This window comes from Myxine glutinosa, chromosome 1, assembly GCF_964187855.1.
Source record: "Myxine glutinosa chromosome 1, kmMyxGlut1.1, whole genome shotgun sequence".
NCBI lineage: Eukaryota > Metazoa > Chordata > Myxini > Myxiniformes > Myxinidae > Myxine > Myxine glutinosa.
In genome coordinates this window covers 313,077,891-313,096,356 of record NC_136261.1, presented here as the reverse complement: position 1 = coordinate 313,096,356, position 18,466 = coordinate 313,077,891, and the positions used below count along the sequence as shown (strand labels likewise).

Genomic DNA, 18,466 nt, shown 5'->3' with positions numbered 1-18,466 from the left:
CTTGGATTTCTTCGAATTACTACCTATTAGACGTAAAAGAAAAAATGGAACCCTATTTTTTTTACATCTCTATAATATTCTGAAGCAGAATCCATTGCTAAATCAATTTTAACAAACAAAAAACACAAACAATATTGTTATGACATATGGGCCTGCACTATATAAGTATAACATACATTCAGAAGCATACAAGAAGGTTGGAAAGACTTAGGCAAAAGAGTGCAGCAATGTGAAACTATTTTACTGTGATATCATGGGGATTGATGATTGATTGATTGTTCCAACAGGAAGGGGTGAGTGCTCCAGCAGGGGTGGAGCACATGTGAGCACCACTGAGGCACTTCAATCCTTTCGAGGCAGAGCTTAGCTCCACAACAGCTAATAAAAAAACAGAATCACATGAAAATCAATTATTCATTTTCAACCTAAAATTTGCCAACCTTATTTACTTTTACTCACTTAAGTTAGGGCTGGAAGGATGTCCTCAAGGTACACACCTCATTATTATTTTTTATTTTTTTTCTATACAAGATCGAGGCTCGTGAAAGAGCTAACATTAATCACACAGAAAGACAATCCGACACATAAAACATATAATAAGGGGAGCGGTAGACAAGATGGGGAGAGAAGGGGAAGGACACAAACACAACATTTGAGAGCAGGGACATCGAGAGATCTGTGGGAGGGAGAGGGCTTTGGGGGGGGGGGGGGGGGGGTGGGAGGGGGCACTTGAAGGGGGGTGGGAGAGGTATAAAACATATGGACACTGCAAGGACTTCCAGGAAAGAAGTTGGAATTTAAAAAAAAGTGGATCTGGGGTGAATTAGCAGTGGTAGAAAAGATCAAGGTTTTGGATGGGGGAAGATAAGAGATAGTGGTGAACAGCTGTTTTAAAGCTCATTTCCAAGCTCTTCATTTCCAAGCATTTTCCTTCATTTCCAATTTTCCAAGCTCTTCATTTCCATTTCTTCATTTCCAACATTTCCAAGCTCTTCTAGCCTGCGCTTGGATCCAGACCCAGATATAAACTGTCATCCATAGCTTTTCAACGTCCAACACATCCCAAAACCCCCACTGGGAAAAGCTCACCAAGCTGGGAAAAGCTTGGGTACCCCGTCTCACTCCTAGGCAGTGCCGGGTCATCCCCTATCCACCCCCTCCCCCCCCCCAACCCCCCCGGCCGCACCACCAGGCAGGGTAGGCAGGGTAATTTATCCATGTGAGTGCTGTCCCTTGGATCGATGCTAACCTGGGAATCTCGTCTGCCAACATTAGTTGGTGGATGTTAAAGATCCCAGTGCTCTTCATAAAGGGGAGGGGAGCTATCACCAGCACCCTAAACAAATTACAAATACCTGTCCGAAGTACTTGGTCGAGTGTTGGACTTGGCCATCTGCTTTGTGAAAGACTTTGACTAAAAAAAAAGAAAAGAAAAGAAGTCCACCAAGCCAACCTCACAAGAATGTTTGAATAATTGTGGCCATTAAAGAACAAGATGTTTTGTTTTCCCACTTCTTGGATGCTACAGGGTGATTTTATTATTCGAGAATCCTAAATAATTCCCATACACTAAAAACGATATCTGTTAGGAACCTAATATTTTGCGTAAATGTAGCCTAATGTTACAGAAAGATGTGACATGATCCACACAATTTTTTTTACCTTCAATAAGTGCTGAAAGTGTCCACCACCACCATGTTGCAGGAACCATCCTTGGTTTATTTCATCTTCTGTAACGTGCTCAATAAACACAATAATTATGTTGATGTAACGTTCTGAGTTTCTGTTTCTGAGATGGAAATTGGGCCAATAAGTCTTTTCCAACTTGCAGAACACCAAACACCAATTGTCACAGAATGCAATGGCTTTTCGTGCATTGCATCAGGTTGTTCACTTAGCCATAAACGAGTGTTTTGTGAATTTACATGCCCAGAAAGATGAAACCATGCTTCACCTGCAAAAACACAACAACAATAACTTTGTCTTGTTCTTTAACCATTCTCTGGGCCACAGTAGGCTACACGTTTCTCTTTATCTGGCTTCAGTAACTGACGCACTGCATGAATTTTGTAGGGATAAAGTTTGAGTGTTTTGACCGTCCTCCTTGCACTAAAATATGAACAGTGAGCTTTGTTGTGCTAAACGTCTCAGATTTATTCGGACTTGCTTCCATTCGTTCCCGCAGTTTATCCACTCTGTCTGATGTAACAACACTTGGCTGGCGTGTGCTTTTTAACTTTCATGCAGCCTGTTTCTCTAAACTGCTTCACCAGTTTCCACAACTGATTTTGAAGGTTTCTTACGACCGACCACCAAGGCGACTTTTAAATGCAATTTGACATTCCCTAAAGGATGCATTCTGGATGTAATGTTCGACAAGAAGCACGCGTTCTTCCACAGTGAGCGCCATGGCGTGACCGAGTGAAAACTGTTAAACGTCACTGCTAGGTCATGTGTTGAATCACGTGATACCTGATAACTCTCAGGATCATGTTACGTCTTTCTGTAACAGTAGGCTACATTTACGCAAAATATTAGGTTCCTAACAGATATAGTTAGTTTTTAGTGTATGGGAATTATTTAGGGTTCTTAAATAATAATAAAAATCACCCTGTATTATGCATTTTTCTTCATGAAGATTAAAAATAGCTTATTTGGCTGTTATGTCAATGTGCATTTTTTAAAGTTTCGAGAAAAGGTTTTAAAAGCAAATAAATGTATTATAAACAAACAATTTTAATTCTGCTAATAAAAAAAATGTTTTTGAAAACTAAAAATATACATGCAATGTCGCATTATGAAATCTCACAATGCACTGCCTTTTGAAGATGATGGCACCCAGTAATGTGGGTCGGTCTTGTCGGTGCAAAGCAAACAAATATAACATCGTTCTTTTGTAAAGAAAGTACAACACATCACTGCACGGATGTGTGGAAGAGGAAAAAGGAGAATAGCCATGGATAACCTGTAACTTGTGTGTGGAAATTGACAACTTATCACTTTTCATGTCCAAGGGATTGAGACTTCCGAATGAATGGAATTTGTACCAAGTGTCTTACAAGTTATCCAACCGGAGTGCATGTTTAAATTCCCTCAGAACATTTTGGAACACAAACAGCCGGAAGATCACATCACTGTGCAACGCGTCGCTGAAAAAGCAGACTCTTGAGAGAGAGAACAATCATTTTTGATGACTTAAATGGTTAGTGTCTTGTTAAAACTTGATGTGACGGTAGATCTGGCAATGACGTCATAGCTGAGACATTTTTTTCAGGGCTCCAGTACCTCAAAATCTGGCCCTACACCACTGCCAAGTGTCGAGTAGCAACATGTCAGACCTTCAGTGTCAGACCCACAGTGATCTCTCCCCTCAAAACTCGTCTCTCACTCTCTTTCCTTGAAATCGCCACCGCCACATACTTTTGAAGGTCATTTAAGTGGTGGCAACAAAATATGAGGTGTTCCACCACCTGTGTAACCGCATGCCACACCCACTGCCCACTGGACCTCCGCTGGTTTCATCCAAAGCATGTGGAAGGGACCACAGGGCGAGTGACATTGTTCGCAGGGTGAAATTTAAGTTATTGTGTCACAGCCTCCAAGAAAACTCCATTCCGTGAGGCATTTGGGCAGCTCAACTCAGCCCCGATGTCAACCACCTTTTCGTCAAACCAACCACCTCAAGTGCAATGTGAACAATGCTCGAGGTGCACAGACGATGCAGCCATCATTGGTGCATCTGGAAGGTGCATCCCTCGCAGAACTCGCTCATCTCGGTGAAAGTAGTCATATTTTATCTTTTTATGAAATTAAAGTTTTTATTGAACTTATGTAACAAAATTTGTGACAAATACACATGTGCAGCCTAGGCTCATCGCCCAATCAGCAAGTTTGGAGTGAACGCCTAGTCCAAGTTGCTGCCCACGTCAAGCATTTTAATATTATGGATGATCAACAACATTTGCATCTTTGTCTTGGGCTCATGGTATTCTGTGTTTTTAGTTCAGAAAATTAAAAATCCTATCAGCTAGACTGGTTCTCTGTCTCGATGTTTTGTTTTGTTTAATTCTCTTTGGTTGTAGGGCCTGAAGATATAACTAGTGTTACGGATTCGGCACTTATTATTATTATTGCTGTTATTATTATTATTGTGGGTTCTAAGTATTATGGGTATTGTTGTTTAAGGGAAATGGTTATTGTGGTGAAAAGGTTAAAGCGCTCATGATAAAAATGAGACAGGACATCGGATCGTGACCCGGAAGAGAAAAAGAGAAAAGAAGAAGAAGACGTGAGGACAGTGAAAGACTTGCCTTGAAGCTCTGTACGGAGCGTTGTTGAGCGAACGTCGCGAGTGGACTTTGAGTCCTTGAAAAGAAGTTCGAGCGATAGGTGATATCACCGGAGTATTGTGGAGCCTGCGTAGATGGGTATCAGCATTGAGATTCCGGATAATCCAGGGCCGAGAAGCTCTGGCTCGAGTGAGGGCCATCCGCCATTTCGCCCTGCGCGCTACCTCCCTCGGAAAAGGGTTTTGTCGTGTCGGTTGGGCTTATCCTCCAGTGGTTTGCCGGGGACGGCTGTGCAATAAAGCGGCGTCTGAAGATTGCCCTGCGGTTCGCTGATTGAACGGCAAATGTGTACGCGCGCGTCTTTGGAGATTTCCCTTTCTACCGCGAGTGCTGGGTGTTGGACCACGTGACTTCTGTGTCGCTTCGAACGTCTACGCCTTGGTTGCTCTTGATCGGACATTGGTTCAACGATCGCCGGAGCGCATCAACTTCGCCTTGGAGGGTTATAGAGACATTGCGGAGGGCTCGGTTTCATTTCCTGGGAGTGCTGTGAGTTTGGGGTTACGTTACTAGATAAGGTGGTACCATCTTAAGATATTTATGGTATTGTATTGTATTGTATTATTCCCGTGTGATTTTTAATATATTCTTTTTGTTGATAACCATTGGTGTGGTTTCCTTATTGATTTGGATTGTTTCCTTTGAGGGTTTCATGGATGGTTTCAGTAGTGATTGATTTCGACACGGAATAACATCTATATCTTTCTGCCGGGGTTCCTCTCGGGGTTCGGAGGTTACCGAGACCAGGAGATTGCAGAGGACCCCGTAACACTAGTTCATTGCGAATTAGTATATAGTGGATTGGGATATATATCACTACTTTAGCTTTGGTTACACAAACTATGAAGTTATTACTATTTAATATGCAGCCTGTGGCTGCTGGTTGCATCATGGCTGGGATTGTGGTTGTGCCATTGATGTAGTGCCCCCTGTTTACAGTAAGCTGGTACTCATTTTGTCGACCTCGGAAGGTTACACAGACTGAGTCAACCCCCCTGGTGTTATTTAACGGCACGACAGGGACTCGAGCTCAAGACACGAATATCTTAAGCCAACCATCTTGACCGTTAAGCCAACACCAGGCTTTATTGTGAAGTGATTCTCTGCATACGTAGAAGTGTACAAGTATTTTTATTTCTCAATCTTCACTTGTGCACCTCATTCACTCTCTTCTTTTTCTCACCTCCCTTTCTTTCCTGACCTATCAGCGGCAATGGGAGCGGTGTTCGCTTTGGGCACATGCCTCAGTGCACAGGTGCGAAATAAACCTGATGACCCACTGAACCACTTTGTGGGTGGCTGTGCAGCAGGAACCATGTTGGGAATGCGAGGTGTGAACATGAGTCATACGCCACTGCATATTACACAGTTAATGACATACAGGAGGCCATTCGGCCCATCTTCCCTGTGTTAAGTACTCTTACAACACTCACAATACTAAGTGGTGCTCTCTAACCTGCGCAGTAGTGCGCTTTAGTCCGGACATGAGATTTTTTTTTGTGATTCTTCACAATTGGGTGATGGTGCTAAAACAATATTTAGGACGATTACTCAAAGTTATGTACGGATTCAGATGAACCTTGGTGAACAGGTTGGGTGTGTAACAAGGACAAATTGATTCGATTCGATTTTGGTGAAGATCTGAATTTGGATGCGAGAATTTATATATTTTTAAGTGATTCTTCACCATTGAGAGATGGGGCCAAAAACGACATACAGCATGATATCTCAAAACAATTGTAGAAGAGTTCTAACAAAACTTGATGGATTAGTTGGTTAGGAGGCAAGAACAAGCTGATTAGATTCTGGTTCAGGTCTGAATCCAGATCCGGCCTATCAGTGGGATACAAAACATTAACTGTTCAGCCTGGCGGAGGTATGCGCTCTTCTGAGTGCCGTTCTACAGTAGTTCTGAATGTTATGTGCACTAGAATATAAGACCCGTCGCTTCGCTGATGGAAATACCAATCTTTGCTGTGATCGCTAATCTATGGGTGTAGGAAAAAAGGATCCCTGGGAGCTCCTGCTCTCTGTGCAGAGATAACCAACATCACATGTTGGCATTTGGAGTTTTGACACGCCTGTCCATGTACCCATAAAAAAATCATTTACATTTTTTTGGGGGGAAGGGGGGATCACAAACACTCCCGGGAGTTACCCGAATGCACCGTAGTTAGATTTATTGAAATCCATTAATCCCTTCTCGAGTTATAACACGACAAACAAACATACAAACAAACAGACAGACAGACACGGCTCCTTTTATAATGTAGATTGGTAATTTAAAAAAAAGTTTCTCCATTCTGAATTTGTATGTGCGAGTATTTTCATGCAATTTTCAATGCATATTGAGTTTCTGATAATCTAATAAGATTAAAAGAGATAAATCTCGTTTTTGCCTTGAGAAGCAGTTCAAACCCACTTTTCTCTCCAGGGCTTCAAGTTGGCAGCACACCACAATCTCATGCCACCACCCACCCCACCTGTGACCTTTACCCCAATTAACTTTACCTCAGCCAACTTTCTTACAGCTCACTGTGGTCTCTTTCCCTCTCCCCCTATTCTCCCTTGTTTTTACCCATCATCCCTTTTAATCCCTTTTACCCCTCGTCCCCTATTCTCCCTCTTTATCCCCTTTCATTGCTGTTGTGTCCATCTCTGTCAGGACGTTAATTTTTTCTTACCCATTTCACCTTGCTCTTTCATAAGCCTACATTTATGAGCCTAGGAAAAATATATAGCTCTCTCTGTGTTGCATTTTCTGAAAGCCCAGGACATCTTCATTCATATGAGATGTAAAATAAAATAAAAGGTCAGTTTTGTCTATTTGGCCAAAATTAATCATTATGGCACTTAAAATGCTAAATTGTGATTGCCATCCACCTCTGTATATAGATCACCTTTTTGTGAAGACAACCACCCAAAGTGACCACGTTTAACATTAAATGCCAAGTGAAGTTCTTTATAGCACTTTGCAGCAGGCCGGTGACCAACTCAATGAGACGATACTATCTTTAGCCAAGATTTTGCTCTGCCTCCTCCCATTTTCTTTTTCCTATTACAACTTTTTTTTTTTTTTCTTTACAATCATATTACAACCTTCTTTTTCCTTTTTCCTTATTACAATCCCTGGTGTTGGGCTAGCGGCTAGGGTGCCGGCTTAGGATCCAAGGATCCTGGGTTCGAATCCCGGTCGATCGCTGAATTAACGCCGGGGGGGTTGACTCAGCCTGTCATCCTTCCGAGGTCGGCTAATTGAGTACCAGTTCACTGGTAATTCCCTGTTTGTCGTTAAAGGCGGCAAAAAGGGTTGGCGTCAGGAAGGGCATCCGGCCGTAAAACATTGCTTCAAATAGGGGACCGAAAAACAACAACAACCACGGTTCCCGAAAAAGGCCAACCCCCGCTTTGCGGGGAAAAATGGCCTCTAAAGGTGGTTTTTTTTTATTTATTACAACCATACATTTTACAGCCTCCTAATACTGTATTCTAGTTTCTCTCCCCCATTAAACAAAGGTTCACTTACTGCAACAATATTATCATCCTCAACTTTTACTTAAAGTTTCCAACTCTTCTTTTATTTATACTTTTGGAATTCATATAGATTACTTTAAAATCCTTCTTGCCTGTCATTTTCTTTCCTGCCTGCTGCAACTACTTGTGCTGTCACATGTTATCCTGTCTTTCCCCTTATAGCCTTTTCCCCACTACTCTAGCCTACAAAATTGTTTACCTCGGTAACCCCCACCTAGTTGAACTCTCAAATCCTAGATTTACTTCCCACCATCATTCTTTTGATCCTATTTTATCTCGTTTGTGGAACTTCCTTCTGGATGTGGTTCAATCCCATTCTTCCCTCCTGGACTTCAAGCAATCAGTGGACCGCCATCTCGTCATCCCACATCCCTACCTGTGACACTCAGCCGTATATGTACCCCCATCCGTAGCCTCGATCTTTTCACTAATTAACGCTACATAACCCAACCCTCTTGCACATTTGTGTTTCTTCCCCTCATCCTTTCCTGTTTGTTAATTATCTTGCTTGTTTTATCCACCTATTGCCCCATTGCTCGTTTTCTTTTTTTGTTAGCCTGTTAGCCTTTTTACCTGACAATACCTCACTCTTCCATGATCCTAGATTTTGTATACACGAAATCCCTAATCTCATCCCCATTGCAAGCCTTCCTGCACCGTTTCTTTAAGCTTCACCCATCCTTCTGAAAATGTTCCATTTACCCCAAAAATGTTCCCCCAGTTTCACCATGATGCAAATTTTTTTTATACTTTGTTGTGATTCTGATTAGCTTCTTTTTTTTCTTTCCCCAGTGCACAGCTATGCCACTGGGGTCACTGCCTGTGCAGGATTGGGTTTTTTGGCGATGATGGGCAAGTATGGCAAGCAGGAAGGATGGCGTGTTTTACCAACACCATGAACTGAACCGATTTGCTTCCAAGTGGCAGATGAGCTTGGATTAACTTCCAAGTAGCAGATTGAGCTTTTTGCTCAATTCATTATTGAGCAAAAAGTGACACCAAGATCAATAAAGTATGCGTTTTCAATCACTGACCTTTGTGATGACTTTTATTTATATATTGAGTAGTTCTCCTGATGTATATCAAGTGGTAAATCCAAGAGGTGATTGACAAATTCTTGTTCATCATACCGTACAAACTTTCTGTTACTTGCAGGTTTTAAGTGGAAATGAAATGACGACACAAAATTGAATTGAAAGTAATTTGATTTTTCAATATAGTTTCTCGATACATCAATATACTTATGTCTTTTCACAAACGAGAAACACCCATACCCCTTGGGAGCAGAAGGGGGGTGGTTGGGGGAGGTGGGCAAAATACCGATGTTCCTGTTCTCTACTGTTGTTGTGTTTCCCTCTCTCTCCCTTTATTATATGTTTTCTGTTTATGTCTTTGTGTTTTATGTGTTGCTCTGACACGAGCCCCGACTTTGAATACAAAAACAAGACCAAAAGTCTAACAGCGGTGTAGCCGGGCTTGTAAAATATTATAAACCACAAACACATATGATTAGCTTTTTAAACAGTCTTTTTTTTTCTTTTTTTTTTTGTATACAAGATCGAGGCTCGTTGAAGAGCGAACATTAATCACACAGAAAGACAAACCGACACATAAAACATATAACATGGGGAGCGGTAGGCAAGATGGGGCGAGAGGGGGAGGAACACAAACACGACATCTGAGAGCAGGGACATCGAGAGATCTGTGGGAGGGAGAGGGCTTTGGGGGGGGGGGGGCATGGGAAGGGGGGGGTGGGAGAGGTATAAAACATATGGACACTGCCGGGACTTCCAGGAAAGAAGTTGGAATTTCAAACAAGGTGGATCTGGGGTGAATTAGTGGGGGTAGAAAAGATCAAGGTTTTAGATGGGGAAAGATAAGAGATGGTGGTGAACAGCTGTTTTAAAGACCTGGAGGGAGGAGTGGGATTGAAGGGAGTGTGGGAGTTTGTTCCAGAGGCGGGAGAAAAGAGGAATGAAAGAGTGAAGGTGAGCAGAGGGCCGAGATTTCGGCATTTTAACCATCAGAGGGTTGCACTTTGGAAAAACACTTTTGCACTTGTGATAGTGTTGAAAAAACACTTTTCGCACTTGTGTTAGTGTTGAAAAACCACTTTTCGCACTTGTGTTGGTGCAGGAAACCACTTTTGCACTTCTATTAGTGTGGAAAAAACACTTTTTACACTTGTGATAGTGTTGAAAAACCACTTTTCGCACTTGTGTTAGTGTTGAAAAACCACTTTTCGCACTTGTGTTGGTGCAGGAAACCACTTTTGCACTTGTATTACTGTGGAAAAACCACTTTTCGCACTTGTGTTAGTGTTGAAAAACCACTTTTCGCACTTGTGTTAGTGTTGAAAAACCACTTTTCGCACTTGTGTTGGTGCAGGAAACCACTTTTGCACTTGTATTAGTGTGGAAAAAACACTTTTTGCACTTGTGATAGTGTTGAAAAACCACTTTTCGCACTTGTGTTAGTGTTGAAAAACCACTTTTCGCACTTGTGTTGGTGCAGGAAACCACTTTTGCACTTGTATTAGTGTGGAAAAACCACTTTTCGCACTTGTGTTAGTGTTGAAAAACCACTTTTCGCACTTGTGTTAGTGTTGAAAAAACACTTTTCGCACTTGTGTTGGTGCAGGAAACCACTTTTGCACTTGTATTAGTGTGGAAAAAACACTTTTTGCACTTGTGATAGTGTTGAAAAACCACTTTTCGCACTTGTGTTAGTGTTGAAAAACCACTTTTCGCACTTGTGTTGGTGCAGGAAACCACTTTTGCACTTGTATTAGTGTGGAAAAACCACTTTTCGCACTTGTGTTAGTGTTGAAAAACCACTTTTCGCACTTGTGTTGGTGCAGGAAACCACTTTTGCACTTGTATTAGTGTGGAAAAAACACTTTTTGCACTTGTGATAGTGTTGAAAAACGACTTTTCGCACTTGTGTTAGTGTTGAAAAACCACTTTTCGCACTTGTGTTGGTGCAGGAAACCACTTTTGCACTTGTATTAGTGTGGAAAAACCACTTTTCGCACTTGTGTTAGTGTTGAAAAACCACTTTTCGCACTTGTGTTAGTGTTGAAAAACCACTTTTCGCACTTGTGTTAGTGTTGAAAAACCACTTTTCGCACTTGTGTTAGTGTTGAAAAACCACTTTTCGCACTTGTGCTAGTGTTGAAAAACCACTTTTCGCACTTGTGTTGGTGCAGGAAACCACTTTTGCACTTGTATTAGTGTGGAAAAAACACTTTTCGCACTTGTGTTAGTGTTGAAAAACCACTTTTCGCACTTGTGTTAGTGTTGAAAAACCACTTTTCGCACTTGTGTTGGTGCAGGAAACCACTTTTGCACTTGTATTAGTGTGGAAAAACCACTTTTCGCACTTGTGTTAGTGTTGAAAAACCACTTTTCGCACTTGTGTTAGTGTTGAAAAAACACTTTTCGCACGTGTTGGTGCAGGAAACCACTTTTGCACTTGTATTAGTGTGGAAAAACCACTTTTTGCACTTGTGTTAGTGTTGAAAAACCACTTTTCGCACTTGTGTTAGTGTTGAAAAAGTACTTTTCGCACTTGTGTTAGTGTTGAAAAAGCACGTTTGCACTTGTATTAGTGTGGAAAAAACACTTTTTGCACTTGTGATAGTGTTGAAAAACCACTTTTCGCACTTGTGTTAGTGTTGAAAAACCACTTTTCGCACTTGTGTTGGTGCAGGAAACCACTTTTGCACTTGTATTAGTGTGGAAAAAACACTTTTTGCACTTGTGATAGTGTTGAAAAACCACTTTTCGCACTTGTGTTAGTGTTGAAAAACCACTTTTCGCACTTGTGTTAGTGTTGAAAAACCACTTTTCGCTCTTGTGTTGGTGCAGGAAACCAATTTTGCACTTGTATTAGTGTGGAAAAAACACTTTTTGCACTTGTGATAGTGTTGAAAAACCACTTTTCGCACTTGTGTTAGTGTTGAAAAACCACTTTTCGCACTTGTATTGGTGCAGGAAACCACTTTTGCACTTGTATTAGTGTGGAAAAAACACTTTTTGCACTTGTGATAGTGTTGAAAAACGACTTTTCGCACTTGTGTTAGTGTTGAAAAACCACTTTTCGCACTTGTGTTGGTGCAGGAAACCACTTTTGCACTTGTATTAGTTGGGAAAAAACACTTTTTGCACTTGTGATAGTTTTGAAAAACCACTTTTCGCACTTGTGTTAGTGTTGAAAAACCACTTTTAGCACTTGTGTTGGTGCAGGAAACCACTTTTGCACTTGTATTAGTGTGGAAAAACCACTTTTCGCACTTGTGTTAGTGTTGAAAAACCACTTTTCGCACTTGTGTTAGTGTTGAAAAACCACTTTTGCACTTGTATTAGTGTGGAAAAACCACTTTTCGCACTTGTGTTAGTGTTGAAAAACCACTTTTCGCACTTGTGTTAGTGTTGAAAAACCACTTTTCGCACTTGTGTTGGTGCAGGAAACCACTTTTGCACTTTTATTAGTGTGGAAAAAACACCCTTTGCACTTGTGATAGTGTTGAAAAACCACTTTTTGCACTTGTGTTAGTGTTGAAAAACCACTTTTCGCACTTGTGTTGGTGCAGGAAACCACTTTTGCACTTGTATTAGTGTGGAAAAACCACTTTTCGCACTTGTGTTAGTGTTGAAAAACCACTTTTCGCACTTGTGTTAGTGTTGAAAAACCACTTTTCGCACTTGTGCTAGTGTTGAAAAACCACTTTTCGCACTTGTGTTGGTGCAGGAAACCACTTTTGCACTTGTATTAGTGTGGAAAAACCACTTTTCGCACTTGTGTTAGTGTTGAAAAACCACTTTTCGCACTTGTGTTGGTGCAGGAAACCACTTTTGCACTTGTATTAGTGTGGAAAAACCACTTTTTGCACTTGTGTTAGTGTTGAAAAACCACTTTTTGCACTTGTGTTAGTGTTGAAAAAGTACTTTTCGCACTTGTGTTAGTGTTGAAAAAGCACGTTTGCACTTGTATTAGTGTGGAAAAAACACTTTTTGCACTTGTGATAGTGTTGAAAAACCACTTTTCGCACTTGTGTTAGTGATGAAAAACCATTTTTCGCACTTGTGTTGGTGCAGGAAACCACTTTTGCACTTGTATTAGTGTGGAAAAAACACTTTTTGCACTTGTGTTCGTGTTGAAAAACCACTTTTCGCACTTGTGTTAGTGTTGAAAAACCACTTTTCGCACTTGTGTTGGTGAAGGAAACCAATTTTGCACTTGTATTAGTGTGGAAAAAACACTTTTTGCACTTGTGATAGTGTTGAAAAACCACTTTTCGCACTTGTGTTAGTGTTGAAAAACCACTTTTCGCACTTGTATTGGTGCAGGAACCACTTTTGCACTTGTATTAGTGTGGAAAAAACACTTTTTGCACTTGTGATAGTGTTGAAAAACGACTTTTCGCACTTGTGTTGGTGCAGGAAAACACTTTTGCACTTGTATTAGTGTGGAAAAAACATTTTTGCACTTGTGATAGTGTTGAAAATCCCCTTTTCGCACTTGTGTTAGTGTTGAAAAACCACTTTTCGCACTTGTGTTGGTGCAGGAAACCACTTTTGCACTTGTATTAGTGTGGAAAAAACACTTTTTGCACTTGTGATAGTGTTGAAAAACCACTTTTCGCACTTGTGTTAGTGTTGAAAAACCACTTTTCGCACTTGTGTTGGTGCAGGAAACCACTTTTGTACTTGTATTCGTGTGGAAAAACCACTTTTCGCACTTGTGTTAGTGTTGAAAAACCACTTTTCGCACTTGTGTTAGTGTTGAAAAACCACTTTTCGCACTTGTGTTGGTGCAGGAAACCACTTTTGCACTTGTATTAGTGTGGAAAAAACACTTTTTGCACTTGTGATAGTGTTGAAAAACCACTTTTCGCACCTGTGTTAGTGTTGAAAAACCACTTTTCGCACTTGTGTTGGTGCAGGAAACCACTTTTGCACTTGTATTAGTGTGGAAAAACCACTTTTCGCACTTGTGTTAGTGTTGAAAAACCACTTTTCGCACTTGTGTTAGTGTTTAAAAACCACTTTTCGCACTTGGGTTAGTGTTTAAAAACCACTTTTCGCACTTGTGTTAGTGTTGAAAAACCACTTTTCGCACTTGTGTTAGTGTTGAAAAACCACTTTTCGCACTTGTGTTGGTGCAGGAAACCACTTTTGCACTTGTATTAGTGTGGAAAAAACACTTTTTGCACTTGTGTTAGTGTTGAAAAACCACTTTTAGCACTTCTGTTAGTGTTGAAAAACCACTTTTCGCACTTGTGTTGGTGCAGGAAACCACTTTTGCACTTGTATTAGTGTGGAAAAACCACTTTTCGCACTTGTGTTAGTGTTGAAAAACCACTTTTCGCACTTGTGTTAGTGTTGAAAAACCACTTTTTGCACTTGTGTTACTGTTGAAAAACCACTTTTTGCACTTGTGATAGTGTTGAAAAACCACTTTTCGCACTTGTGTTAGTGTTGAAAAACCACTTTTCGCAGTTGTGTTAGTGTTGAAAAACCACTTTTCGCACTTGTGTTGGTGCAGGAAACCACTTTTGCACTTGTATTAGTGTGGAAAAAACACTTCGCACTTGTGTTAGTGTTGAAAAACCACTTTTCGCACTTGTGTTAGTGTTGAAAAACCACTTTTGCACTTATATTAGTGTGGAAAAAACACTTTTTGCACTTGTGATAGTGTTGAAAAACCACTTTTCGCACCTGTGTTAGTGTTGAAAAACCACTTTTCGCACTTGTGTTGGTGCAGGAAACCACTTTTGCACTTGTATTAGTGTGGAAAAAACACTTTTTGCACTTGTGATAGTGTTGAAAAACCACTTTTTGCACTTGTGTTAGTGTTGAAAAACCACTTTTCGCACTTGTGTTGGTGCAGGAAACCACTTTTGCACTTGTATTAGTGTGGAAAAACCACTTTTCGCACTTGTGTTCGTGTTGAAAATCCATTTTTCGCACTTGTGTTGGTGCAGGAAACCACTTTTGCACTTGTATTAGTGTGGACAAAAACACTTTTGCACTTGTGATAGTGTTGAAAAACCAATTTTCGCACTTGTGTTGGTGCAGGAAACCACTTTTGCACTTGTATTAGTGTGGAAAAAACACTTTTTGCACTTGTGATAGTGTTGAAAAACCACTTTTCGCTATTGTGTTAGTGTGGTAAAACCACTTTTCGCACTTGTGTTAGTGTTGAAAAACCACTTTTCGCACTTGTGTTAGTGTTGAAAAACCACTTTTCGCACTTGTGATAGTGTTGAAAAACCACTTTTCGCACTTGTGTTAGTGTTGAAAAACCACTTTTCGCACTTGTGTTGGTGCAGGAAACCACTTTTGCACTTGTATTAGTGTGGAAAAACCACTTTTCGCACTTGTGTTAGTGTTGAAAAACCACTTTTCGCACTTGTGTTAGTGTTGAAAAACCACTTTTCGCACTTGTGTTGGTGCAGGAAACCACTTTTGCACTTGTATTAGTGTGAAAAAAACACTTTTTGCACTTGTGATAGTGTTGAAAAACCACTTTTCGCACCTGTGTTAGTGTTGAAAAACCACTTTTCGCACTTGTGTTGGTGCAGGAAACCACTTTTGCACTTGTATTAGTGTGGAAAAACCACTTTTCGCACTTGTGTTAGTGTTGAAAAACCACTTTTCGCACTTGTGTTAGTGTTTAAAAACCACTTTTCGCACTTGTGTTAGTGTTGAAAAACCACTTTTCGCACTTGTGTTAGTGTTGAAAAACCACTTTTCGCACTTGTGTTGGTGCAGGAAACAACTTTTGCACTTGTATTAGTGTGGAAAAAACACTTTTCGCACTTGTGTTAGTGTTGAAAAACCACTTTTCGCACTTGTGTTAGTGTTGAAAAACCACTTTTTCACCTGTATTAGTGTGGAAAAAACACTTTTTGCACTTGTGATAGTGTTGAAAAACCACTTTTCGCACTTGTGTTAGTGTTGAAAAACCACTTTTCGCACTTGTGTTGGTGCAGGAAACCACTTTTGCACTTGTATTAGTGTGGAAAAAACACTGTTTGCACTTGTGATAGTGTTGAAAAACCACTTTTCGCACTTGTGTTAGTGTTGAAAAACCACTTTTCGCACTTGTGTTGGTGCAGGAAACCAATTTTGCACTTGTCTTAGTGTGGAAAACCACTTTTTGCACTTGTGTTAGTGTTGAAAAACCACTTTTCGCACTTGTGTTGGTGAAGGAAACCACTTTTGCACTTGTATTAGTGTGGAAAAAACACTGTTTGCACTTGTGATAGTGTTGAAAAACCACTTTTCACACTTGTGTTAGTGTTGAAAAACCACTTTTCGCACTTGTGTTGGTGCAGGAAACCACTTTTGCACTTGTATTAGTGTGGAAAAAACACTTTTCGCACTTGTATTAGTGTGGAAAAACCACTTTTCGCACTTGTGTTGGTGCAGGAAACCACTTTTCGCACTTGTATTAGTGTGGAAAAAACACTTTTCGCACTTGTGTTAGTGTTGAAAAACCACTTTTCGCACTTGTGTTAGTGTTGAAAAACCACTTTTCGCACTTGTGTTGGTGCAGGAAACCACTTTTGCACTTGTATTAGTGTGGAAAAAACCACTTTTCGCACTTGTGTTGGTGTTGAAAAACCACTTTTCGCACTTGTGTTAGTGTTGAAAAACCACTTTTCGCACTTGTGTTGGTGCAGGAAACCACTTTTCGCACTTGTATTAGTGTGGAAAAACCACTTTTCGCACTTGTGTTGGTGCAGGAAACCACTTTTCGCACTTGTATTAGTGTGGAAAAACCACTTTTCGCACTTGTGTTAGTGTTGAAAAACCACTTTTCGCACTTGTGTTAGTGTTGAAAAACCACTTTTCGCACTTGTGTTTGTGCAGGAAACCACTTTTGCACTTGTATTAGTGTGGAAAAAACACTTTTTGCACTTGTGATAGTGTTGAAAAACCACTTTTCGCACTTGTGTTAGTGTTGAAAAACCACTTTTCGCACTTGTGTTAGTGTTGAAAAACCACTTTTCGCACGTGTTGGTGCAGGAAACCACTTTTGCACTTGTATTAGTGTGGAAAAAACACTTTTTGCACTTGTGATAGTGTTGAAAAACCACTTTTCGCATTTGTGTTAGTGTTGAAAAACCACTTTTCGCACTTGTGTTGGTGCAGGAAACCACTTTTGCACTTGTATTAGTGTGGAAAAAACACTTTTTGCACTTGTGATAGTGTTGAAAAACCACTTTTCGCACTTGTGTTGGTGTTGAAAAAACACTTTTTGCACTTGTGATAGTGTTGAAAAACCACTTTTCGCACTTGTGTTGGTGCAGGAAACCACTTTTGCACTTGTATTAGTGTGGAAAAAACACTTTTTGCACTTGTGATAGTGTTGAAAAACAACTTTTCGCACTTGTGTTAGTGTTGAAAAACCACTTTTCGCACTTGTGTTAGTGTTGAAAAACCACTTTTCGCACTTGTGTTAGTGTTGAAAAACCACTTTTCGCACTTGTGTTGGTGCAGGAAACCACTTTTGCACTTGTATTAGTGTGGAAAACCACTTTTCGCACTTGTGTTAGTGTTGAAAAACCACTTTTCGCACTTGTGTTAGTGTTTAAAAACCACTTTTCGCACTTGTGTTAGTGTTGAAAAACCACTTTTCGCACTTGTGTTAGTGTTGAAAAACCACTTTTCGCACTTGTGTTGGTGCAGGAAACCACTTTTGCACTTGTATTAGTGTTGAAAAACCACTTTTCGCACTTGTGTTAGTGTTGAAAAACCACTTTTTCACTTGCATTAGTGTGGAAAAAACACTTTTTGCACTTGTGTTAGTGTTGAAAAACCACTTTTCGCACTTGTGTTGGTGCAGGAAACCACTTTTGCACTTGTATTAGTGTGGAAAAAACACTTTTGGCACTTGTGATAGTGTTGAAAAACCACTTTTCGCACTTGTGTTGGTGCAGGAAACCAATTTTGCACTTGTATTAGTGTGGAAAACCACTTTTCGCACTTGTGTTAGTGTTGAAAAACCACTTTTCGCACTTGTGTTGGTGCAGGAAACCACTTTTGCACTTGTATTAGTGTGGAAAAAACACTTTTTGCACTTGTGATAGTGTTGAAAAACCACTTTTCGCACTTGTGTTGGTGCAGGAAACCACTTTTGCACTTGTATTAGTGTGGAAAAACCACTTTTCGCACTTGTGTTAGTGTTGAAAAACCACTTTTCGCACTTGTGTTGGTGCAGGAAACCACTTTTGCACTTGTATTAGTGTGGAAAAACCACTTTTTGCACTTGTGTTAGTGTTGAAAAACCACTTTTCGCACTTGTGTTAGTGTTGAAAAAGTACTTTTCGCACTTGTGTTAGTGTTGAAAAAGCACGTTTGCACTTGTATTAGTGTGGAAAAAACACTTTTTGCACTTGTGATAGTGTTGAAAAACCACTTTTCGCACTTGTGTTAGTGATGAAAAACCATTTTTCGCACTTGTGTTGGTGCAGGAAACCACTTTTGCACTTGTATTAGTGTGGAAAAAACACTTTTTGCACTTGTGATAGTGTTGAAAAACCACTTTTTGCACTTGTGTTGGTGCAGGAA

At 40.4% G+C, this 18,466-nt stretch overlaps 1 protein-coding gene across 1 annotated transcript in view; it reads left to right on the top strand.

The window, feature by feature from the left end:
- NDUFA11 (NADH:ubiquinone oxidoreductase subunit A11) overlaps positions 1-8,914 on the top strand; it is a 29,406-nt gene extending 20,492 nt beyond the window's left edge. Inside the window, exons 4-5 of the mRNA XM_078778774.1 lie at positions 5,558-5,680; positions 8,676-8,914. Of these exons, the coding sequence (XP_078634900.1) occupies positions 5,558-5,680; positions 8,676-8,782 (230 nt within the window). The 3' untranslated portion in view covers positions 8,783-8,914. The remainder of the gene's footprint in view (positions 1-5,557; positions 5,681-8,675) is intronic.
- The last annotated feature ends 9,552 nt before the right edge of the window (positions 8,915-18,466 follow it).